The sequence below is a fragment of the Uloborus diversus genome, chromosome 4 (assembly GCF_026930045.1).
Source record: "Uloborus diversus isolate 005 chromosome 4, Udiv.v.3.1, whole genome shotgun sequence".
In the NCBI taxonomy this organism is placed as follows: Eukaryota; Metazoa; Arthropoda; class Arachnida; order Araneae; family Uloboridae; genus Uloborus; species Uloborus diversus.
Genome location: NC_072734.1, coordinates 156,844,623 through 156,870,228, shown reverse-complemented (window position 1 = coordinate 156,870,228; position 25,606 = coordinate 156,844,623). Strand labels below are relative to the sequence as shown.

At 33.9% G+C, this 25,606-nt stretch overlaps 2 protein-coding genes across 2 annotated transcripts in view; both read right to left on the bottom strand.

Moving 5' to 3' along the window:
- LOC129220942 (uncharacterized) overlaps positions 1 to 2,163 on the bottom strand; it is a 32,282-nt gene extending 30,119 nt beyond the window's left edge. Inside the window, exons 1-2 of the mRNA XM_054855377.1 lie at positions 1,980 to 2,163; positions 30 to 88 (exon numbers count right to left, since the gene is read on the bottom strand). Coding sequence (XP_054711352.1) covers positions 30 to 88; positions 1,980 to 2,120 — 200 coding nt within the window. The 5' untranslated portion in view covers positions 2,121 to 2,163. The remainder of the gene's footprint in view (positions 1 to 29; positions 89 to 1,979) is intronic.
- Positions 2,164 to 4,383: 2,220 nt separating this feature from the next.
- The window catches only part of LOC129220941 (uncharacterized), a 50,611-nt gene continuing 29,388 nt past the window's right edge, over positions 4,384 to 25,606 (bottom strand). The window contains exons 6-10 of the mRNA XM_054855376.1: positions 11,688 to 11,912; positions 10,237 to 10,295; positions 8,180 to 8,318; positions 5,617 to 5,781; positions 4,384 to 4,795 (exon numbers count right to left, since the gene is read on the bottom strand). Of these exons, the coding sequence (XP_054711351.1) occupies positions 4,649 to 4,795; positions 5,617 to 5,781; positions 8,180 to 8,318; positions 10,237 to 10,295; positions 11,688 to 11,912 (735 nt within the window). The 3' untranslated portion in view covers positions 4,384 to 4,648. The remainder of the gene's footprint in view (positions 4,796 to 5,616; positions 5,782 to 8,179; positions 8,319 to 10,236; positions 10,296 to 11,687; positions 11,913 to 25,606) is intronic.

Sequence of the window (25,606 nt, the reverse complement as noted above, 5' to 3'; positions counted from 1 at the left end):
AAGTAAAAAAGAAGAAAATGAAAACTTACCTTTCGAACAAATAAAATCCATCATCATCTATAGTTGGAACTGTATGTTGAGGATTCATCTAAAACCACAATAAAAGACAACAATTTTTAAATATTCTTACCAAAACGTATTACACTTGTAGCTGAACAAATACATGCTGTGTACTTCATTGAAAATGTAAAAGATAACTATGGGCAAAGGAGTGAGAGATTTTCATCGTATTTTTTTTTCTAGAATACTTTTTAAATACTCTCCAGAAAGGTAGGTTTCTCCAACATACTCCCTGCATAAAAAAAAAAAAAAAATCATGAATTTAACTACATGTGATATTATATATGTTTTTGGCTTTCGAGCCATTCAACACAACTCCTCTAATGTAATGCCGTTTTGAGGAATTGGAGTTCAAAGCTATGAAGTTATAATTTTCTAAACAGATAAACGCTTTATAAAATAACGAGGAATAGCAAAAAGAACATTCAGAATGTTCTTTGTTTTTGTATTCAACAATTTCTATAAAAGTACTTCTCAGAAAAAAAGAAAAATTAAAATAATTAATAATATTGTTAATTTACAGGAAAAGAAGAACGGTGGGATTTCAAAAATTTGTATTTCAAGCCGGGAAGCCATACGATATTGTAATTATGAATAAATAAATAAATAAATAAAGAGACAGCGAACGAAACAGCATAGCGAAACATATTTCTGAACGTATAAATTATTTGCCCCCGTTATAGAAATATGAGATCAGAAAGTATACCGAAATTTTAAGAAAAATCGCAAAATTTAGAGAGTTTCTTTAAGTAATGGAAAACATCTTTCACAAGGGGAAGTCCGAGGGATCTTCTATTTCTCATCAAGTCTTTAGATTTGGCGCTTTTCTTAAATTTCGGCAAACTTTATGACCTTTTATCTCGTAAACGGAGCCACGAGGACAAATATTTTTTGTGCCAAAGAAGGTCTTAATATGCTCTTTCGATTGCTACCTATTTAAACTAATTTCATAATTACACTGTTCACGTGATAAGAGTTAATGGTACACAAAACGAAATATTTTTTTTACATACTTAAACTACTATAAAGGTGCTCAGTGTGCCCTCCTCCTGACTGCTGAACGATGTCAGTCTTGCAGTCAATCTTCTGCCATTCACATTGTATAGCATTTTTAGTAGTCACAGAAGCGATTGCTGCAATTATCCGATTTTTCAGTTCTCCAAGATAAGCAGGTAAGGGAGTACTAACGTATTCTACATTGGGTCGTTTACGTATCCCCAAAAGAAAAAATCATATGGCGTTAAGTCTGGTGACCAAGAATGTTAATCATTAAAGTGCTAAATCACCTCTTCCTTGACGTCCCATAGAAGTGCTGACTGAGAGGGGGTGCATTTAAAAAGTTGCGCTCTTTGAGATGCCAATGACGTAGCTAATTAAAACTTTAGAGCTTACTCGTTCATTCAAGTTCCACCAGAGAGATGTAGGCTCAATACAGTGAAATCCCATTACAACGAAATGCAATACAACGAAATATCCGTTTCAGCGAAATAAATTTTCAGTCCCAACTCACCTGCCATCAGATTGCCAAAATTCCATTATAACTAAACTTCCGCTTCAACGAATAAAACATGAGCTACCTTTAAGTTCGTTGTAACAGGATTTTGTTGCATTCCCAAATGTGTAGCCATATGAAACCCAACATTTTGAATCACCCTGTATTTCGGAAAAAAATTTCTCCCCCTCTTTGTTTTTATCGACACTCACAGTTTGTGTATTAAGTATGCAGTGAAATCTCATAACAGCGAATACGAGTACAAAGAAATACCCGTTTCAACGAAATGCATATTCAGACCCAATTAAATTTCCATTACATAACTTAAATTACATCACAACAAAATTCCCGTTACAACAAACAAAATTTGCGGTCCCCTAAGTTCGTTGTAAGGGGATTTCCCCAAATATTTTTTTGGCTTACTTACTTTTAAGAATTCCGGTTTTAAATGCTCTCCATTTAACAGATCCACATATTTCTCATTTAGTTTTACCCCAAGCTGTTGTGCAGTAAAAGTAACTGCTCGGCATGGTGGACTGGCCGGGATTTGATAAAAGTCGATCGTCATGACGTTAGCTAAAGAGCGAAATAAAACTGTAGTTGGCACTTTTGTTGAAAACTTTAAAGTGACACTTCAACGGAAATTATTCACTCTTACGCTTCAGACTGATAACAAAAGTACGTGAAATACACCGCCAGATTTACTGATAACAAAAGGTTGAAGTTTGAAGAGGGAGTATCACAGATCTTTTTGAAAAATCATTGTCTTAGTGATACCAAGATATCTGGAAATGATATGTGTGGCAGTAGATATGACAAAAGAGCCTAAAAAGGTTTTTGGAGATTGTTTGCTTTACGACTGACATCATATTGTTTTCTCCAACTAGAACTTTAAATGAAATAAAAGGCATATAGTTTTTAAATCTACTTAGGAGACAGCTCTTCTTCCTTTTTTACTTCCTTTTATAAAAAAGAAGTATTGTATTCGCGAAAAGATTTCCACGCAAAATTCGGCGTTAATTTCCATTTTGCTTACCTCCGAATGAATGTTGAGTTTTTTTTTTTTCAATCCGACCTCACGCAGATAAGTGCCTTAGAACGTATAGACACCCGAAATATCCATTTTGACATTCCTCGAGTTAATTACAACGACTATTCTCGTGACTTGCGTATGCATGTCGCATAACTGAAGAACGGTTTGTCCTAGAAAGTTGAAATTTGGTACGTAGACTTCTAGTGCTGTCTAGTTTTGCACCTCCCTTTTTGGTTACATTCGGATGTTCCAAAGGGGGTCTTTTACACCTTTTTGGGGGGAAATCAATGTTAATTTCAATACAAGCTCAAGTGTTGTTATAATCTATGCAAACACTTGGCAATATATCACCAAGCTTTTGGTCGCCAAGTTTTGTCGCCAATTTGGCGACAAATTTGGCGTTTTTTAAAAAATAAATCTTGTTTCAATTTGACCATTGTTGGTGATATTTAGAGAGTTAACTATTGAATCACATTTAAATTGTCAATAATGGGGAAATAACTTTTAATTGGTGTAAAAGGAAGTCATGTGATGCACACATCAGCTCGTTTTAAGTTACATTTCATAAATAAATGCATCTTCATTAAAAATACAAATCTGCCTAATCCAGTTATCTATCATTCTAATGAAAGGCCATTATGTCTGTCAATTGGCGGATAAAACATGATAAATTTCGCTGAAAATTTCCTACATTCTTTCATATGTTTCTTCCTGTTTGTATAAAAGACATTCGAAAATCCGATACGAAGAAAATCTCTTTCTATAGTTTTTTTACTCTCGTAAAATTTCAAACTATCTTATTATTTTCCCCCTTGATGGCATTGTTTGATCGAAATTTCATTCAGCTTCTGAGTGCTGAGTTGAAGGAATTATGTCTTTTAAAAGTCTTGTTAAATGAAATAGGAAAAAGAAAGAAATACTTGATCGAAAACAAGCGGGAGTACGTGACTTAACGTTTCTCAACCCTAACGCGCCGAAGGCGGCGAGGAACTGGGGCAGAGCCTTCTAGTCTATACTATTAAAACTTGTGCGAGCCTGTTTGTGTGTATGTAACTATATGCCTTCCGGAGAGGCAATGCTTACCAGGTCAATATCGGTTGGATACAGGGCATCGAGGGAAAGCGATTTCGCCCTTTCTCACCCCTCTATAAACATCATTCTTCCGTGGATAGGGCCCTGAAATCCAGCTCTGAGGATGTCCTGACACAGTAAAAAGCTTTAAACAATAAACTTTCATAATACCCACAGATCCTCCACAGGTGGCGAACGGGGGTCAGCAAGCTAAGCGAGCAGGGGCGGAACCTCCTAGTATAGTAAAAAAAATGAAGTGGCTCAAAGTTAAACGACGGGACTCTTTTAGTATTTTTCAACGGATAACTCTATGGCAAGACCCGTTATTATGGAATAAAATAGCCGTGCCTTCTAGCATATTCTCTTTAAAATCATGGTCGGCTCTAGTAGTTTTGCTGCTCCAAGAGCTTCAGAACAAATTTGAGCTTTTCGTTTTTTTTCTTTTTGCCAGTACATTTTTGCCATTATGAAATTTGCCGCTCTAGGCAGAAGCACGTGTCGCCGACCGCAGGGCTGAGCCTGCTTAAAATTAAAAACTTTTATGAAAAATTATTTTTAATCTTGCTAACTAAGTTATTTATTTATTTCCTCTAATTAGCTTCAAAATTCTATGACATAAAGAATATATGGACAATAGATATTTAGTGTTATAAAATCGATTTTGGTATTCGAGAATGTGAGTTGGTTAAGATCTTGAAGAAATTCTAGTTCAAATGAAATACTAATTTTTTATTTTATCTGAAAAACAAATCACAAAATGTTTTGTAAACAGCAAATGTACAATTTTGTTCTTAGAATTCTGTACCATACGTACTGAAAATTTAGATTTACACAAAGTTTCAGTTACTATGCTTTAACTCAGAATTTGAAACAGTTTCGATTAATACAAAGGTAACAAATTTAATAGTTTCTAAATTAGTGAAATTTAAATATTTAATTGAAATAATGTTTTACAACTCATTGTACGCAAAATGTTGTACTCTTGTAAGTATTTATGGAATATGCTTTTTGTTTTCAAAATATTCCTTGCATTTCTGGACTGGTACTTCATTTATTTCATGGAAATTTGGAATCTCTTTCTTCAGTTTCTGCATCCACACTGTTATTCTTGGATATCCACTCAAATCGAAGTTTATTACCTAAAAAAAAAAAATTGAAGCCATTATTATAAACGCACAAGTAAAAATCTAAACCAAACAAAAGTACCAAAAAAAAAAAAAAAAAAGGAAAAAACCTTAGAATACAAGGAACAAATATCTTTGTTAAAAACTAGAGAATGGGGCACAGCTTGCTTACTAACAAGGGTCGAATTAACTGTAGGTAAGATTTAAGATAAAGTGGAATCTTGAATTCGCAGGCTGAATCTATGGTTCCACTGATTCAAACTCCACTACTTCTTTTCTACTCCTACCCACTGATTCAAACTTCACTACTACTTTTCTACTCCTACTAAACTTATTCCTAGTTTATATTTTCTAGTTTTCTTTTCTATTTTAAGAACTAAACCTTTACCTGCATTGAACAACAACATATACTAAATAAGTTAATCGTTTTTGCGTTAATGTTTCTTGTATCTACAGACAATTTGAGTTACCTGACAAAAGCTACATTAATGCACGCGAACCGGCGAGTAAAAGTTAGTCCAATGTAAACATTATAGATACGTATATTCCTGAAAAAATCCATCTCTTTACTAGAACCACTAGATTCCATCTTTAAATAGACCGGAATAAAATTGGTAGACTTACCAAAAAAAAAAAAAAAAAAAATTCATTTTCCTTGATTGTGTGCTGAATTAAACTAAATCTTATTAAGCCTTTATAAAAGTTAAAATCAATTTTAATGTTATACTGTACAAACAACAAACGTCAAAGTTTCTAGGTTCTAAAAGTTGTCGCAAGTGATAAACACTTAACACCCAATGATCTTGAGTGATATGAAACGAGTGAAAATAATTTACCCGGACTTGTTCAATATGTGTAACCAATGAGAAATCAGCCAGAGTGATATGATCTGCAGCAGCATAAGAAGTCTTGCCCAAACTTTCTTCAAATATGTTCAATTGTTTCTTGAGGGCTTCAAGGTGTTCCTGACTTGGGGGTGTTCCCTTCTTCCACAATGGTACCTATTTTGAGATAAATCGGTGTTTTTGCTTCATAAAGGAACGCAACGTATCGATGCTAGCAGCAATAATAAAAGATAAACAATTGTAATAAAAGATAAATAAAATATATTTAAAGCATCAGAGAGTTATGCAATGTTTTGTAAACTAGTATTTTTGAGCAATCACGATTGCTTATTGCTTTCATTTCACCGTCCTTGATGTTGTGGTTCCTTTTTCAGCTTGGACCAGGGACACCAGTACCACCGGCCTCTGCAGGCGCGGCTGTCCTCCGGTCCTGAGCTATCCGCTTCCCCTGATCGTAGGCGTCCATGTTCTACACACACGCACGCTCACACACATACAAGCACACGACTTCACACACATACACTCACCCACGCCTACGTGCATACACACAGGTCTACGCATACACACAAGTCTTTACACACATACACGCCTACGTGCATACACACAAGTCTTTACACACATACACGCCTACGTGCATACACACAGGTCTACGCACACACATAAGCCTACACATGCACGCACGCCTGCCCTGCACGCACACACACACACACACACACACACAACTATACACACGTAACCGCCAAGGAGGAGGGGTAGGCTTGGGGGGACAGGAGCTGTTTCTAGAAACAATAGCTCCCAATGAGTAAGGCCCTGTCACAACTCGTGATTGCGAAAAACATAATTTGAATTCAAAATGTCAGAATTCAAGTTAATTTTTTTTATTTATTATTATTATTATTATTTATTTTTTTTGGTTATCTTTCATCAATGACACTCGTTTGCAAAGAAAATATCGAAATTCAGCCCGGTAACTCAAGTCAAGTAACTCTGAGTCAAGTAACTCAGTCAAGAAAATATCCTCTTTTGTGTTTTCCTAACAATTTCAACGACAGTTTTTGAGCTACATTTCGAAACTTCAGACGATGTTTAGCAGTAAGTTAACGCAAATTATCAAATTTCGGCGATTATGCTACATTTTTGTAAAATAATCGAAAAAAAAAAAAGCTGTTGCTTTAATCCCCCCCCCTTTTTTTCTTTTTGTAAAATTGCTTTAGACTGCAGATGTTTGGTTTTTAAATTTCTGAACCAGGGAACAAAAAATATTCGGAAAAGTTCGCAGCAAAATTTTTGAGTGGCCTGCATCACAGACATGAACTATTAAATACTAATTACATAATACAGTAAGCCCTCATTAATGCCGACCCTGTTAAACCGGACTTCACTTAATCCATACAGTTGTTTAAGATGTACATACTGTGAGAATAAAGGCAAGTTAGCGTCATGACGTTTTTTTTGTAGAAAGTGTTTTGTATTTTTGTAGTTTTCTTTTATGCAGTTTTATGTTTAGGTTGTTCTCATAAAAACAGTCTTTTAGAGCTTATTAAGTTCAAAAAATGATAGTGGATGGAATCAGAGTAAATCTTTTATTACCGATTATGAAAAATATTGGTCTTGTTAAACAAAATTATTTTTTGAATAGCAATATACCCTAAGCATCAAAACTCACTTAAGCGTCAAGAATTCATTAAAATTGGATTCTAGCAGTTAGACCTAACTGATATTTTTGAGACTCTTTTTGCTTACAAATGCTCTCAAATCAGGAAGCAACTCGTGATCATGCTGTTTTCATTCATTATTGTTTTTTCTTTTTCTGTAGATGTGAGGAACTGACGGATGCAAAAAACCCAACTCTAGTTTTATGCTTTTGCATAGATTCTAAGTAATAATTTCTAAAGACGCAATTATGTTGCAATATTTTTCTGGGTGTCCTGCTGTAAATTACTATTTTTTTCTGGAAAGAAATATATTTCGTTGCAATTCTGGAGAGGAAATTGACTGTTGTGAGGGAATGACACCAACCGCTGGGGACAAACTTAAAAATAACTACGTGAGCTAATTTTTGATGAAAATTTTATTTTAAATGCTTTTTTTTTACTTGGATTCTTTAATATTTTGAAATAAAAACCACAAAAATGTAAACTCATTGCTTATTTGCTTCAAAATATCTTTTGCTTACTTTTTATTGATAGTGGGGACAAGCGAGGGATTGACATTTGGGTACTTTAAACTTACATTAAATATATTTAAAATAAAATGTATAAATTTTACTTTTAATGATCTTGTTAAACTCTACCCTGAAAAGTATTTAACCCTCTAAAAATATGTGTGAGCCATAAAACAGTCGTAAATTATTACAGGGACATGAAAATGACCACTTCTGTGAGAATAACACATTTCATTCCCTTGAATCCGTACTATCATTAAATTTTATCAGCGAATCCCTTTTGAGTCCGGATCAACTTGGTTCTACTGTGCTTTTCTCTCAAAATATGTTCTGACATAATTGACAAGTTGATGTCAGCAACTTTTTCTGAAAGTCATGAGAAAAACTAACCATGATGTTTCTTTCAGCTGCAAATAAACCACAGTCTAAATAAAGCATCCTGTCGATTACTGCTCTTTCATGTGGGTCTTCAGGGTAAATAGGGTGGTTTGGGGCATATTTATTCACAAGATAAGCTGCAATAGCTCGGCTGCAATAGGAAAAAAACCTTCAGAAAACATATTAAAATGTCAAATAGAGATGTTTATAGTTAACATTTGGGAGAATTTTTGAATAACATGAGTACGTTGCTTTTTCAAAATGAAAATGTACTGTAATACTGTCTTCATATCAGTTGCGACAAGAGAGAAATGTTAGTATCGATACTGTTGCCTATAGTCTTGCTATGGTTTTTAAACAAACAATAATTTCAAATTGCAGCTTCGTCAAAAAACATCGGGCAATGAGCAATAATTCTCAGATAGGCACCGAACTAAGGGGCGATTGCCCTCCAAACCGGTCAGCTTTTTTTAACGTTTTTATTTGCGCCTTTTGAAGTTACTCTTATTTTATTATTTTTTGTTATAAATACTTGATTTTAATACCTCATGGTCTACTGTACTTTAGTTAAAGCTAGTATTTTATCCAGGGAGCGAGGTTAACCATAACAGTCCTTACAGTTATAACATATTAACATGTTAGGATTGGCAATGTGGCTACTTCTACACTTCCCAGCCATCAACTCCTACACTTCCAGTCCCATAACTGTTCACCTGGCTCTCTTCATTACAATTACATTCATTCAGGGCAAATAAGACCCACATTTTTTTTAACAACTCCACTTATATTTTAGAAGTGCTATTGCATTTATTGGTATAAAACTGGAAGAAAATGTCTAAAGTTTTGTATATAGTTATCCTAAATTAAGAAACATGAGTACGAAATACTTTCAAAGCAATCACTAACCTGGTTCAAAGCCATCCTGCCACTTAGAGTAAATTTGAGCAATATGAGAAGGTGGTGAGAGAAAAATTATTATTATAAAGGTATTACAACTTTGAGCCAGGGAAGTCAAATTTCTAATTGTTTTAAAGCTCTCCATTTTTTCGCATAACATCAAAAGTTTTCTATAGTTTGTTACATTGCGTAGAACGTTAAGTATAGGAGAAGAGATTTCAACAGCTTCCAAATTAGCACCCAAAGAGAAACTATAGAATTATTGTACAATAATAACAATAATTATAACAATAAGAATGAAATAATAATAATAATAAAGTATTAGTAATTGCAAGAATTTATGACTCACTATTTCAGGGACAAGTTACAACTCCAACTGTTTGAACGGGGTTTTCGTTGGCTATTGTTTACAGGCTATTTTTTTATTAATGAAGTTTTGCTGCCAAATTGCTGATAAAAAGGTTTTGTTAAGGTAAAACTTAATGCAGTAGTGCCCAACCTTTTTTTTTATCCGATGGCCGTGACTCGTATAAAAAAGTATCTCGTGGTTAAGAACGTATATAAAATTTTTCTTTCTAAATAACACGAAAAACCACGGGAAAGGAAGGAAACTTACAAGCTAAGAGTTTTTGTCATCTGCCATTATATGCTTATTTTATTAGTACCAAGTTTCTATCTGTTTTTAGTAGCCAATTTCTGACTTAGGCTCCAAATTTGCAATAATCTATATACCATTAATTTCTTTACGCGTCTCTGTGTGTATTTTTGTATGCCTGTAATCCTATCTGCTCCGGATTGTGAAAATCTACCAGGTCAATTCTGGTATTGTTGGATGCAGAACATCCAGGGGAAGCCATTCCGCAATGCCTCACCCTTCTAAACTTTAAGGGGCCGGACATCCAGTGGTAAACGCATTAAAATCATCAATTGTCACCCGCCGCAGATGGTATTGAGTTACCGCAGGTGACGTATGGGGTTGGAGAGCGAAGCGAGCAGGAGGTCGAAGACTCCTTGTTGATTTAGAATGTTCCAGAACCTAGTTCTTGGTTCGTAACGTTGAGTAAAACTGCGTGCCACATAGATCAACGTAACAACTACAAGCAAAATAAGGTTTTAGTTTTTTACTACCAAATATATAACACAAATTTGAAAGTACAAACATGCGTCTTTACCTTTCCCACAAATAGAATCCATCGTCATTTATAACTGGAACTGTGCATTGTGGATTTATCTAAAAATGACAATATAGAGTTAAACATTTTGGCTAGAACAAACTCGTTATACTTGGAAAATATGATAAGGTACACATTGGATAAATACAAAATTTACTTACGTTACATTAAACTTCTCTAGGGACGTAAAACGTGTTAGCAAAGTTAAGAACAAAAGAGTGCTTTAAATAATAAATAAGGGATTTTAATCGCATATTTTTCTCAGATCGACAAACATTCCCCATCTTAATACTCTACTTTGTTTTCTTTTTTCTTTCAGTATTTATGTACTTTTATTTGTTTTTCTCTTCTTTCTGTTTTTTACGATATTTTTACAATGAATTGAAGTCTTTTTTCATGCCTTGGATTGCTTTCTTTTACTTTTACGGACAAGAAACCTAAAAATTATTTCGAGGACAGGTTAATGCCTTTTAAAATTTTGTAGAAAGGCAACTTTCTGTTGCAGCTATCCTGTTCTAGAAAATACTCGATCAATCATTGCAATTTGGTTGCATAAGAAACAATATTTCTTCTACAGAACAAAGCGCAATGATTTGTTCCAAACATAAGCATGGTGTCAGCTATGCTACTAAAAATAATTGGCATTATCATTTGATCGGTTGCCAGAAGAAGAGAAATTGGCCAATAAAATTTGATAGTACGAACCACTTCATAACTATGTTTGGTTTTAGACTAAAATTCGTGTAAGTTTTTTTGTATAGCGAATATCTGATTTTTTTCATTGATTTCACTGGTAAATCCTCTTTAAAAAGAATACACGAGTTTGTATTTTGTGAAACGTAACATTTTCGACAAGCATACAAGGTTAAAAAGCACAATTTTACAAAAGTGTCCACAGTTTTGGCCACCAATGCTTAAAATATTTCAGTTTTTTGAAGTTAACTCATTTTTGAAAATTCTAGTATTAAATTAAAAAACGACATGTATTGCAACTGCATCAGTTAGTATGTGTTTACAGATCAAACGTTAGTTTTTTGCGCAAGAAAATTGCTTTTTTATTAAATTTCCAACATAAAACCATACAAATTTTGTGAGAGGATTGCTTGAAAACTTATTTGAGTTAAATATATTGTTTTGATACAGAATTATCAGTTATTGGTATGTCAAATTAACGTTAATCTGGGGTAGTCTGTTACGACTAAGACGACCTTTTGCTGTTTATAATTAATGATAATAAATATTTTGCAGAAAAATATTTTTTCTTCGCCTTACTCCCTCCAGCATATGCAGTGTACAATTTCAATTTGAATGAATCTTGAAAGTTTTTTTAAAACAGCAAGATCCCTTTCACTGCTGTGACTATTACTCAGTTTCGATGGAATTACCCTAAAGTGTCCTTAATTTATGTCACCATTGTATGAAAGATTTTGAATTTTTAAAGCTTTACTCACTTCTAAGAATTCCGGTTTTAAATGCTCTCCAGTAAACAGATCCATATATTTCTCGTTCAGTTTTATCCCCAGGTGTTGCGCTGTGAAAATCACCGTTCGGCAAGGTGGACTTTCCGGAAGTTGGTATAAGTCGATCGTCATGATGTTAGCAGTAAGAGCAGTTCCGGTCTCTTTGACTGCAAACCTCAGAGTGGAAGTTGAAGGAAACTGATATTCACTCACATGCTTCAAATTAATAACAACTCATACAAGGTTGAAGGACTCATTACCCCAAAACTTATTTCAACAGTCTGTCACGCAAATTAAAAAGTCCGAAAATAGACGGCAAGGTAAACCTGCATTTCATAACACTTATTACAAATCATCAACAAGGAATGCCTGAAAATGAAATGCTAAATTTAAAAATTGCATGTGCGGAGTAGGCTGAAAGGTTTTAAATTAAGATGGTAAATTGCAGTGCGGGTTTAATAACTTCTTATTTTACTCATGATAAATATATATATATATATATATATATATATATATGAATCACCCAAAAACTCTGTTAATTACTTTTGACGTTATAGATTTCTGGTTTATAATCGACGCTGAAATATATTCAGATGGATGGAATGCCGCATATTTTGACCTAAGTTACCTTTAGAATTTCTCAAATGTTTTTTAGCCAGATCATTAAGAATCATAAATTCTTTGAACCCCCGTAATCCGAACGTCCACGCATGCGAACGTCGTCGAGATAAAATACATGTAATGTAATAAAATAAATTTTGCGTTCTTAGCAAAAGCGTTAAAAGTAAACATCATTTCCTCATCGGACGCACTACACGAGCGACAGTACTGTACTGTGTCTGTTTATTGTCATAATTTTTCTGCTGAAATGTTTGGATGCTATTTTTACTAGTAATTAAACAGACACAATTTTACACTGAAAGGCATTTCTCTCTTTTCTGGAACACTTTTGATCCATTTAAATCACGTTCCAACTGATATTATGAACAAACAGGACAGGTGAAGAGAATAATACAGGGTGAGCATAAATAATGGAACCGATTTAAAAAAAAATGTACATATTTTTGAAACTACTGCACATATTACAATAAAGTGATGACTTTCAAGAGAAATTTACCATTTTTCCCCCAGTAAAAATCAATTACACAAGTGTGCAAAGTGTGAGCACATTGTACAAAACGTTCAATTTTAAATGTTTAGAGTATTTTAGAGTATCTTACCCTTCCCCGTTTCGCCGACACGACAATTTCCTGCCCTCTCTCTCTGAGAAATTTCCCAAAAACGGGAAAACTAATGGGGGTACTTTCCCGCTTTGCAGACACAATTTTTTCCGAAAATAAAAAATTAAATGAATAATTAAACATAGTTATGATTGGAAAGATATTTATTTACATATTTGATGATTTTACAGTCGTATACAATGTAAATGCGAAAACAAATAGTTAAAAACTTGCCATTAATTGTGTTTAGTTCCACGAGACGACGCGACACAGTATTTTGTAAATGTATAGTATTTTATAACTTCTTTTCAGAAGTTTAGTATTATTGTTTCTAAATCTGGAGACCCTGCAACCGCTTTCTTATTAAAGCACCGTAATACCAAAAAAAAGCAATTAAAGATGAATATAGTTAAATATTTCGTTGCTACTTGTCTTTCTCAAAATATGATGTTTTTATCAGTAAAAGAAAGAAAAAAATTAAAAAGTGAAAGACACACATAACTTTAAATGAAAGAAATATTTTTGGCCATTTGCTGACGCAAAATTTCATTTCTCCCTTTTTCCCTAGTTTCTTGTTGTTTCGCCGACAGGAAATCCCTAAATATTTCAAAAGGTAAGATTGAAATGAAAAAACAGGGGGGGGGGGAGGGGGAGGCATTTTGCTGGAGAAGTAAGGGAAATCGTTCCAAATCCAGCTGCACTTGCGGAAGTAGTGAGGTATATGCATTTCATGGCCGCGGCTGTTCTGCTTGCATGCTGCATTTTTGCATTTTAATGGGATTTTAATTCATTCTTACGTAATCGTTATGTTTGTATAGTGGGTGGATTATTTCGTTATGGTACTTTTAATGTTGATTAATTGATCGTTTTATTCATTTGGCCGAATTGTTTAACGGTTTAATGGAGCTTTTAGTATTTATTATCGGCATGTTTTGCAGCAATCAAGTATTTCCTATTGCTTTCTTGGCACCTTGAGTAACTACATTTTTTAAAACCATACTTGAAAAAAATGCGTATGTATAATCGTATTGATGTATTTCCTTCGTCTTTGATAACGGAGATATGAATTACAAATCACAAACGATGAGCTTTCTCTCAGTTTTATATTCAGAAAGCTGTTTTGAAGCCAATGAGTTTTGTCACGAATTACTTTCACGAAAATTTAATCATTGAGAAAAAAATATTTTTCCGTTAGTGGTATTAAATATTTTAATAACTGCTTTGTTCGTTTAGCAAAATATCGTGTTTCTTTTTTTCGTTTTTTCCTCTTTTTCCCCCCTATTTCTTCTCTCTCTCTCTCTTTTTTTTTTGGCAATTTCTTCCTAACTGGATGCCTTGTGCACTTTTCATTATTTCTGTATACTAGTTTGGAACTTCATTAAGTTTTGAAAGTTTACAGTAGCGGCAAGCCTAACCCATAGATCTTTAAGATCTATGGCCTAACCTGGCAGTGTCCTAATGCCTAAGATTAGGATTTGCGTAGCTTTCACAATGCTGCCCGGTTAGTTTTATTCCAACTACAGATATGGTAATTGTGAATAATTGTATTCTTTGAATCATACGAGGGCTATTTGAAAAACAAAACGTTTCCGTCTCACGTCACTAGGAGCGCGCTGATCAGATATAATGCCTTGTGCGTGCTCGGTATCTCAGTCGTCATCCAGCCATCACAACGGGTACACCTCCGCGCTGCCGGTTTTTGGATATTCTGCAATAGGGAAGTTGCAACCTATTAAATGTTCATATTTTGGCTATTGCATATTGTTAATTGACCCTCAAAACTAAAAAATTCACCATCGCCGAATTTTAAAACACCGTGGTTGATTTTTAATGAATTTTTAAAAATTCACGCGCAAAAGTGCGCTCTTCTGAAACGTCACGAGCCTACGTCACAGGGCGCGAATGGGCAGCCTTCCGCCGAAGATCCCTTGTTTTCGCTAGGGACATTTTGAGCGCGCTGATATTTTTATTTTTTAGAAATTCAATAATCCTTTTGAACACAATATGGAGGCCGGATTCGTTAAAGCACAATCTAAATAATCTTCCTCAAATAATATCAATGGTGATATTCGAATATTTCCGAGAGGATGAGAGGTTTAATTTTCCAGAAACGCGAGGAGTTTAATGCGAGGAAATAAGCCTTTTACGTTTCATCTTCGAAGTCGAATGCACGTTCTTCGGTTTCTCCCATGACATGGGAACCGGTTCGCTAGCGTTTCTCTCCTATCGGACGTCACTTCCTATGCCATCTGACGTCACAGGCGCTTGAACTTTAAAAATTAATTTAAAAAAAACTACTTATCGTATCGCAAAATTTTTTTCACCTATGATGTTCATACATGTTACTCTATCATATAAAAATAAAATTGAAAAATCGAAAACTTCCCTATTGAAATACCCGTGAGTAGTGAGGTGCGTAATTGATGAAAGTTCCGTTCGGAAATGGTGCATTCAGTTTCGAAATCGCCCATCTAGCGTTCACGGTGAAGGGAAGTTGGTGATGAGAGATTTCCCCCCATCCGCCCAAAAGTAGCGATCTTGCACCTAATGGTTTTCACTTGTTTCCAAGAATGAAAAATTTGCAGCAACACAGTACTTTGGTGACGAGGCGCTTCGGGTGCGCGTCACTGAATGGCTGCAATCACTGACGGAAGGACTCTACCGCGAAAAAAGTTCAAAGCTTGTTCACCGCTATGATAAGTGTCTGAATTTGTATGGTCATTGTGTAGAAAAATAGAATTTTAGTCTCTCTTTCAAATGTGTAAAAAAAAAAAAATCTTGTGCTTAGTTTTTTTTCCTTTCAAAAACGTTGTTTACTTTCTGAATAACCCTCGCATATAACTATAGAACGTCTTTGTGCTTAAGATATTTATTTTGATTTTTTCTCCTTTGTTTGCTTAAAAAGTTTTTTTTTTTAATGATGCCATTTTTAATAAATATGATTTGCTATTGTAGCTACTGCCTGTAGGCAGTGATGCATGATCCGATAAAACATAATTAGTATACTTAAGATTGGTGTCTTAAGTATATTAAGACACCAATAGAGATGTCTAAGAATAGTAACTCTCCCAAAACTCCTGGCTCCCCTAAATAGCAGGCCTTTCAATATGAATTGAAGGTTGCAATTTGCTGAAGGGATATAGTGAATGACGTGCGTTGCGTGCTTACTTTTGAAAGTATAAATAAGGTACAGGATGATCCAAAAATCAGTAGACTTTTTAAAACCTCATAATTATTGAACTATTTACAATGAATCGATGAGGTTTGCACATAAATGCTCTGAAACATGGGGGAGTTTAGTTTATAATGATAAAAATAAATACATTTTGTGTTAGTCACATTTTCGACTAAGGGCGCCCATATACAAAATTGTAAGGGAAGGGGGGGGGGGGGCTCAGATATTTCCCCCATAGAAATTTATTTCAGTGCAGATTAGAGTCATTAAAATTTGACATTTTTAATAAGTTTTCATTAACGGCTGGAGAAGAAATGTTTTTACATTTTTGCAAAGAAAAAAGCACTAAAAGCAAGGAAGTAAAAAAATCTAGGGGGGGGCTTGAGCTCCCTCTTGCCCCTCCCCCATATGGGCGCCCTTGGTTTCGACCACAAGTTAGTAATGTAGTCTAACTGAAATATATTATAATACAGTTCATTCGATCAATAATAGTGCTTCAATGAAACAGATATTCAATGTACAATATACCAGGCAATCCGGTTATCACATCTTGAGACTGCAGTTTCGTTCTTGTTAGAATTCCTCAGTCAGGAATAGGGAATAACTGAGCTGGAGGCAGATGCCATCTCATTGAAGCTGAGAATGCCAACAAACTGGTGATAAAGTGAATTTATTTCACCAGCGGCGTGTCCGCAGTATGGTGCAGTTCGACTCGTGAATTGAAGGCAAAATTTGGGTATTTAGTAGTAAGGGCGGTAACTTACTACTCTGCTAAATACCTTTTTTTGCCTTCAATTCACGAGTCGAACTGCACCATGCTGCGGACACGCCGCTGGTGAAATAAATTCACTTTATCACCAGTTTGTTGACACTCTCAGCTTCAGTGAGATGGCATCTGCCTCCAGCTCGGTTATTCCCTATTCCTGACTGGGGAATTCTAACAAGAACGAAACTGCAGTCTCAAGATGTGATAACCGGCAAAAAGGCAAAAAAAGGTATTTAGCAGAGTAGTAAGTTACCGCCCTTACTACTAAATACCCAAACTTTGCCTTCAACTCACGAGTCGAACTGCACCATGCGGCGGACACGCCGCTGGTGAGATAAATTCACTTTATCACCAGTTTGTTGGCATTCTCAGCTTCAATGAGATGGCATCTGCCTCCAGCTCGGTTATTCCCTATTCCTGACTGAGGAGTTCTAACAAGAACAAAACTGCAGTCTCAGGATGTGATAACCGGGCTGCCTGGTAAATTGCATGAAGTTCTGCCTTATCCCTTGTTTAGGGATGGTAACTTACTGCTAGATATTGAATGTAATTCCCCTTGTCGAGAATTACGGCCGTCTGACACTGAAAGCACCCTATTTTAGAGGTTATACATGACTCCTGATGTCTTATTTCTTCTTTAAACTGGCTTACAGAAATAGACCGATCTCTGTACAAACACGAATTTAAATAACCCCACAACATGAAGTCACAAGGTGTAAGATCTGGAAACCATGGGGACTATTCATGCAAAAAAAATCGTATAAGGACATTGCTGTCTCCAAATGTCGACCTCAGAAATAAGGCTCTCCGTTCTGCATATCGAGTATCTTTGAGCCACGCCAGAAACGGGAATGCAAAATAGATAATTTTCTTAAAAGTAGTTCAACTTTGAACCAGCAAAATAAAATCTATAATTGTTCTCAAACTCCTCCTGTATTTGACAACATTGCAAGCTTTCTATCGTTCATGATAGTGCCTAGCATATTAAAATGTAGGATACCCTCCATGCAATAATACCAGAATTACTGAATGTAACAATGTGTTGTGTACATCATTACCAACTCCCCCTCCCTGTAATTTAAGGAGTAAAAAAACTTATTTTATAACCTTACTAGGAGAGGGTAGCACTCTTATTTTACTTTTGAAATAAAATATACAAACAACTTTGAAGTGGTACGAAGTTAACCGACATTGCTTAAAACTGCCAAACTGACTGTATTCTTTTAATAGTTTTCCTGGGACAGTGCCGTAGAGTAATTCCTAAGCAACGCATGAAACGGTTGCGATTCAAATAAATCGATTCTGAAATCTCTATGAATTTTTGTGAAAAATTATATAAAATAAGGGTCAATCATCAAGTTATTTATTTCCTCCATTTAGTTTTTCTGGAACATACTGAATATGCATAGGCAGGATACATATAGTGTTTTAAAATTGATTTCACTATTCCGTAAATTGGGATGGTTTAATTCTGGAAGAGGTTCTAGTTGGAATAAAACCTTAATTATGACACTGAATCTGAAAAACAACTCACGCACACAAAAACACACGCACACAAACACACACACGCACGCAAAATAAAAATTAAAAAACAGCAAAAGAAGCAATTTGTTTATCAATATTTTTTGTGTATTGAAAGATTGGATAAGAATTTGATTTTTAATTGGAATAATGCTTTGCAGCACATTACACGTAAAAAAATAACAGTTGTACACTTGTAAGTACTTATGGAATGAGTTTCCTATTTTCGAAATATTCCTTGTATTTCTGGACTGGTATTTCATTTATTTCATGGAAATTTGGAATCTCTTTCTTCAGTTTCTGCATCCATGATGTTATTCTTGGATATCCATTCAAGTCGGTGCCAAGTGTCTAAATAAAAACCAAAGACCATTATTATCATTGCACAAGTTATGAATACATTAAATTAAAGTGGAAGGCTGTAAAAAGGAACATAAAGCCAAGCATAAGTAAGTATGATAGTTTATTAGCATGCTAGGAAGAAATATTTTTATTATCTTTTTTATAGAAACTAGACTAGAGGCTAGGCAGTCTCTTTTTTTCAATTAGGAGGCACTAGACACGCTGCTGAGAACATAGAAAGAGGTTAAATACTATTTGGATGTGTGTCGCGTCACAAACTTGGCACACAAAATAGAAACAAAATAGTGAAAAACTTGATGGTTTAGGGTTATATGTCAGGCTATATGTTATGTTAGGTTAATGTCATGCACATAAGCATGACATTAACCTAATTTTATGATATAATTTGAAAAACTTGCTTCAAAGGCTTGGAGTTCTTTTTATGGACACCCTGACTTGAACTTACTATGCAATCAAGAAAATTTCAGAACCCATGTTACACGATGAATTTTCCTTTAAACTCTGAGAAATAATTTTTCTGCCTCTCAGATTTTTCTCCGTGGTTCCTATGTTTTTAATTTTTGTCGGTCTCTATATCCCCTTTTCAAAACATTCCTTTTTCAAAAACACGTTTTTGATTAATTTTATGGATGAAAGGCGTTGATTCTTTAATAATTCTGCATTGCTTTTGCATATTCGAAGAGTTCAGTCTTCACCGATCCTTAAAAAAAAAAAAAAAAAAAAAAAAAAAAAAAAAAAAATTGCAGGAATTTCCATGCTAAAAGGAAGTTACATGCTAAAAAAACAAGAGTTAGTATGCATTTATGAACTTCACTAGCAGTTGTCGTCATAAATGGGCTCAAAGCACTAAAATCGATTTTTATAGATACTGCAGACATTCTACGCAAAAATTTAAGATCTAGTCTAAAGGGGGGGAGGGGACTAAATTCAACATCTATTATAGCTCTACAATAGCAATGACGCATATAAATATTTCGTTTTTTTTTTTTTTTTTTTTTTTTTTTTTTTACATCGACAGCATGTCACTTTTCTGAAAGGGCTTCCAAATCTGAAATGGGAATCTGAAATGTTCCAATCTCAGCTTCAGCACGGTCCCTACCCATTTTGAACTCGAATATCTCCGTCAATTTTGGTGTTCAATATTTCAAATCTTTTGTGTTGATATTATTTTTCAATGGAGATTATTTGCCTAGGTGTCGTGTAAGGGAGTTGGAGCCCACATAAAAAGTTAGATTTCGTATTTGTTCACTATTCAACTTATTTTGATAGTTTTTGCAATTGGAAGTATGCATCTGTAAGACAAACGGTTTCGAATATGGACGTTTTGCGGGTTAAACAAAGACACGATGCATACAAAAATCAAAATATTACTTTAAAGAGTTTTTGCTTGTGATAAACGCTTCGCGTGCAATAATTTCGAGCAAAAAAGAAGTATAAAGATCAAACTTACCTTAAGTTGTTCAATATTCGCAGCGAAGGAGAAATCAGCCAGAGTAATGTGATCTGCAGCAGCATAAGAAGTCTTGCCCAAACTTTCTTCAAAAAAACTCAGTTGTTTCTTGGCTTCAAGATTTTCCTGATTTGGTGGTGTTCCCTTTTTCCATAGTGGCAGCTAATTAGGATTTCAGGATAAATAAACCTTTTCATTAAAAATATAAGTGTAATTAAAAAACCCCATACACAACATAACAATTTTAGCATTCTATGTAAAGAAGTTTTCAAAAGATCAGAGAGATACGCATTGTTCATTAAGCTAGAATTGATTTAGTTATCAATCATTGATCCGGTGAAATTTGTTTGCAAAGAAAAAAACGTTAAATCTAGGCGGGATTATTCTGCAAAATAAAAATATTTTAAATTTCCTTTGGAATGACTCTGCGTTTCTCAGTAAAGCAAATATCCTTTCTGTTTTACCAATAGTTTCAACTACGGATTTTGAGCTACATAAAAGATAAAAACTAACAGATGCACTTCTTTCATGACGAACATAAACCTTAAAACACTGACGATAAATAAATATTCTTACAAAAATGAACCCACATAATTAACAATTTGACGTTTGCAATTTGTATGAAAATATTGAGAAATACTAACCATGATGTCTCTTATGACTGAAAATAAATTAGAGTCTAAATAAAGCATCCTGTCGATAACTGCTCTTTTCTGTGGGTCTTCAGGGTAAATAGGGTGGTTTGGGGAGTATTTGTTCACAAGATAAGTTGCAATAGCTCGGCTGAAATGAAGAAAAAAAATCACCTTCGGAAAATACACTACAATGTAAAGTGGAGATGCTTATTGTTACTATTTGGGGGAATGCTCGAATAAATACACCTGAATATGCTGCTTTTTTCAAATAAAAGTATTGTAGGGGAACATGGGGCAAAATAAAATAGCGGGGCTAAGTGAAATGGTGAAATATTTTCTCTGCTTTTTGCTCCACGTAACTGGTATTATTTTAATTACGTAGTATCATATGTAGTCTATTCCAGTTAGGAAAAAAAAATCGCCGAAGATTAAAGCATTTGGTAGTACAGACAATTTTGAAAAAATGATACTCATATTGATTTTGTTGTAAATAAAAATTTATTTTTGTTACTATAAAACGATAAAGTTATTGTTATTAATATTTTAAATATTAATTGAGACCTTCTAATATACAGTGCAGTATTGATTTAGTTAATATTAAGCTTATTTGTATTTTAAATAAATTCTAGAATTAGCCAAGTACATACGGGGCAGATTGGATGAAGGAAAGTGAAATAGTTTGTTTCATTTATTCAATCTTTCTTTTAATATCAATCACTTATGTTTTCTTTTTTTTTTATTTCCTTTACATTCCTTCATTTAGTAATTCACTTATTTATTCATTCACTTATTTTCGTATTCATTCATTCTTTTACTCGCTCATTTATTTTTTTTCATATATTAATTGATTTTTCATTTAATTATTCGTTTATTGTTTCATTATCTTTTCATTTATTCATTTATCCCTTTTTTATTGATTCTTTTGATCAAAAATGTGTTTTATAATCGAATAGAAAATAATTCATTAGAAACTAGTTTATTTTCCACTTTGCCCCATAAAAAAGGTAAAAGTTTTCCATTTTTCTTTTCTTTTTTCTGAAAAATTAAATTTACTGCCGAAAAAAAAAGTTTCAATGCAAGTTTTATTATAAAATGCAATGTTCTTTCCTTGTGTACTGTAATTTTCAAAACAAACGTCCGATTTGTTTATTTAAAAAAATTTTAGTCATCTTTACCATTTCACTTTGCCCACATTCCCCTACTGTAATGCTGTCTTTACAGTGGTTGCGACGGGAGAGAGATGTTGCTGTCGTCGCTGTTGCCTAGAGTCTTGTTACGGCTTTAAAAGCAGCAACTAATATTTGCCTGTTACATCTACATCACAGATCATCAAGTAATGAGCAAGTATTCAAGGTTTTCTGCACTACAGTACCAGCTAGAAGTTTATCTTTGGGGCAATGGGCAAGTTTTCTTCTACGGTGAAGAGCCCCCAGAAAATAAGTCAATTTCTAAAATGTTCCATCTTCATGGTTACGTTCGTTGCAGTTACGTTAATAACACCTCATATTTTGAATAAACATTAGTTTCTGTTACATTATAAGCAAACATCAGTGTTAATCTGAGTGAGAAAGCTTAGGAATAAAAATAACGCAACGTTCTGGTTTTTCAAAAATATCTAAGAGAAATTAAAAGCTGAATTTCATGCCAATATTCTATGTTGCAAATATGTTACGTTCGTTACAGTACAGTAATTTTGTTTCAAAATCCAAGTGATGGGATACATAGTGTGGTGTGCTTTTTTATATGAAGTATTACACAAAGAAATTGTATTCTTTCACTGAATTCAGCAGAACTACAAATAAATGGTCATTACAGGGTTAAAACTCTTGTCATGCAACGAAAATGTCTTTGAATGTTACGTTCTTCACGCTGGAATGACCCAACTATAGAAATATGGTATAATATTAATAGTAATTATAGATGATTGGTAGTGGTACGAATCTATGACTCACTGCGGGAATTTCAGCGGAAAATTACAACTCGAATTGCGTTAATAGAGTAATTATTGTCCACTATTTACTGGTATTTTTTTTGTTGGAAGTTTTTCTGCCAAATAACTGTTAAAAGGATTTTGTTTAGGCATACCTTAATGCATCTCCTAAATAATGCTGGATATATGTGCATTTCAAATAAACTGTAGATTTAGTTATTTATAACCTGCTTTTTAAGCTTAGTGAATAACGGAAATTTTTTTTAGTGTTTCAGGAGTTGCTGATTTGCATTCTTTTAAAATGAATTAGGTCTTATAATGTTTTATCTCTTTGGCTATTTTTTCAAACCATCCCAAAGTGGCGCATTCAAGCTCTAGAAATGCGAATAATATAAATGTTTTATGCGGACAGAACAATTGCTCTCAGTACGTCACATATAACCAAAAGTAGTTTAACCACAAGTAAAGTAATGTTTCTATTTTTACTTTCAAGCTTATACCATAAACTTGAAAGTATAAAAATGCATTCTTACCTTTCCGTCAAATAAAATCCATCGTCATTTATAAACGGTACCATATGTTGAGGATTTATCTAAAAAGGATAACAAAGAGGCAAAAACTCTCACTGGATTCATCACAGTTGTAACAGAACAATCCCGTTATATACAGAAAATATGATAAGGTTAACTAGAAACTAGATAGGATAACTTACTTCATTGTAAATTTCAATAGGAACGCAAGAATTTTCAAGTATAATCTATTTTTTATGCAATTCTTTTTATTTACTTTTAACTTTTTCCTGTTTTTTTCCGACATTTTAAAATTACATTAAGCTTTTTTTCATATCTTGTTCATTTTCTTTTCGGGAGAATGGACAAAAAATGGTTGTTAGGGCATATTTATTCCTGTAGAAATCTTGCAGGAAGACAACTTTCCCCCCAGATACTGTGTTCCAGAAAATACATTTAGGTAACCAAAAGAAAAAAAAAAGCTTTGGCAATTACCGAGTTTATATAGCGATCTAACGCCAAGTAAACGATAAATTTGATGCCAAAAATGAGATTCTAACTCCAATGTCAGTTTGACAGTATTGGTGATATTAGGTCTCATTTGTAACTAGTATGTTGTGGCCATCACGAAACTTTCTTCTATATTTTTCTTTTTTTTTCTGATCCCTCCCCATGCTTGACGAAGAAGCAATATTCCCAACAAAAACAAAATTACACATGCAAAAACTTGACGACCATCCCAATGTCTGAATTATTGCAAAAGCAAAGCAAAGAGCGAAAATTGAAAGTTATTTTAAAAGCCTTGCTTGAATTAATTACAAATATTTTATTTGTTAGCAAACATAAGATGGCAACAGTTAAAAATTTTAAATCATTGAGATAATATTTCCGATCATTTCCATACAATTAAAATCACGAGAAATACGCAGACGACAATCTATTACGATTTATCTTTCTTATTGTTGCATTAATAAAGCTATTTTTATTCGCAAAAAAAAAAAAAAAATCAACACCTCTTGGAGCGATTGGCGTCAAAATTGAACCAAAGCCTGTTTACGTATGGATTCACATATATTCCAAATTTCAACCAGAACGTAGCATTACTTCTTGAGATAGGGTACTCACAATGGAAAAAAAGAACGGGCGATTGCGCTACCCCCTTTTTAGCTGTTGACACCAAAATGAAATCAGCTCTTATACCCACTAAGGGCTACTTGCCGATAAATTTTTCTTTCATTCCGTTCATTATTTCTTGAGATACAGCAGTCACAATTGACGACAAAAAAACGTTTTATAGCTCAACCCCCGTTTGAGTTATTGACACCAAAATTGAATCAGCACCTGTTCCTGTTAATGGCAACATATGGACCAAATTTTGTTTGATTCCGCCAGTTACTTCCTGAGGAATAGCAAGCATGCGTAACTCAAAAAACGTCCCATTGCTCCACCCCCCTTGGAGGAATTCGCGCCAAAAACCAATGGGCACAAGTTCACATACGGGCACATATGTGTACCAAATTTCGTTCGATTTCATGCGGTAGTTTTTGCTGTAGAGCGGCCACAAAAAACTGGTCACACAGACGTGACACACATACATACACACACACACACAGACAGACAGACATTTTCCAAAAATAGTCGAAATGAACTCAGCACACCTCAAAACGTTCGAATCCGTCAAAATTCGAAATTCGAAAATTTGCACGAATCCAATACTTTCTTCTATATATTAGATATAGAAGAAAGTAAAAAGGTATTTCCTACAACGATTCGCAGTAAACTCGGGAGTACAAGTATTGAAATGTTTTCCAAGGCACTTTTATACTGTATTTTTCTTCCTTTTACACGTTCTATTTAGTCTTTTTTTTAAGAAACATAAAAACTTTTTTTATTTCGAAAGCGCCACGATCGTTTATTACTACTTTATAGGCGCAGAAAAAAAAGCAAAAATTCTGTAAAAGAAACTAAAAATTAATGAAAAAGTTTTAAATTAAGAGGTATTACAACTAAAACTTGACATAAGTGCACATCATTTGCATACCGAAGGGGATACAAAGGTACATATGCACACTCAACAACATAATCATTTTGCACTGTTGTAGAAAATGGCAATTGTTTTTAAAATCTGTGAAATACTGAAACGTAAAAGTGAAGGAATTGGATGGATAATAAAATTGAGTTTCAAAATATAAATTACAACCTTTACGAAAAGATACTTTAGGTATTTTCAATGAGAAATAGTTGATGCAAAATATTAAATTTTGTTTTATTAGATGCTTTTTCCTGCAATTATAAGTAAAAATTGATAGAATATTTTAGTCATGGAAATATGAGAAAACAT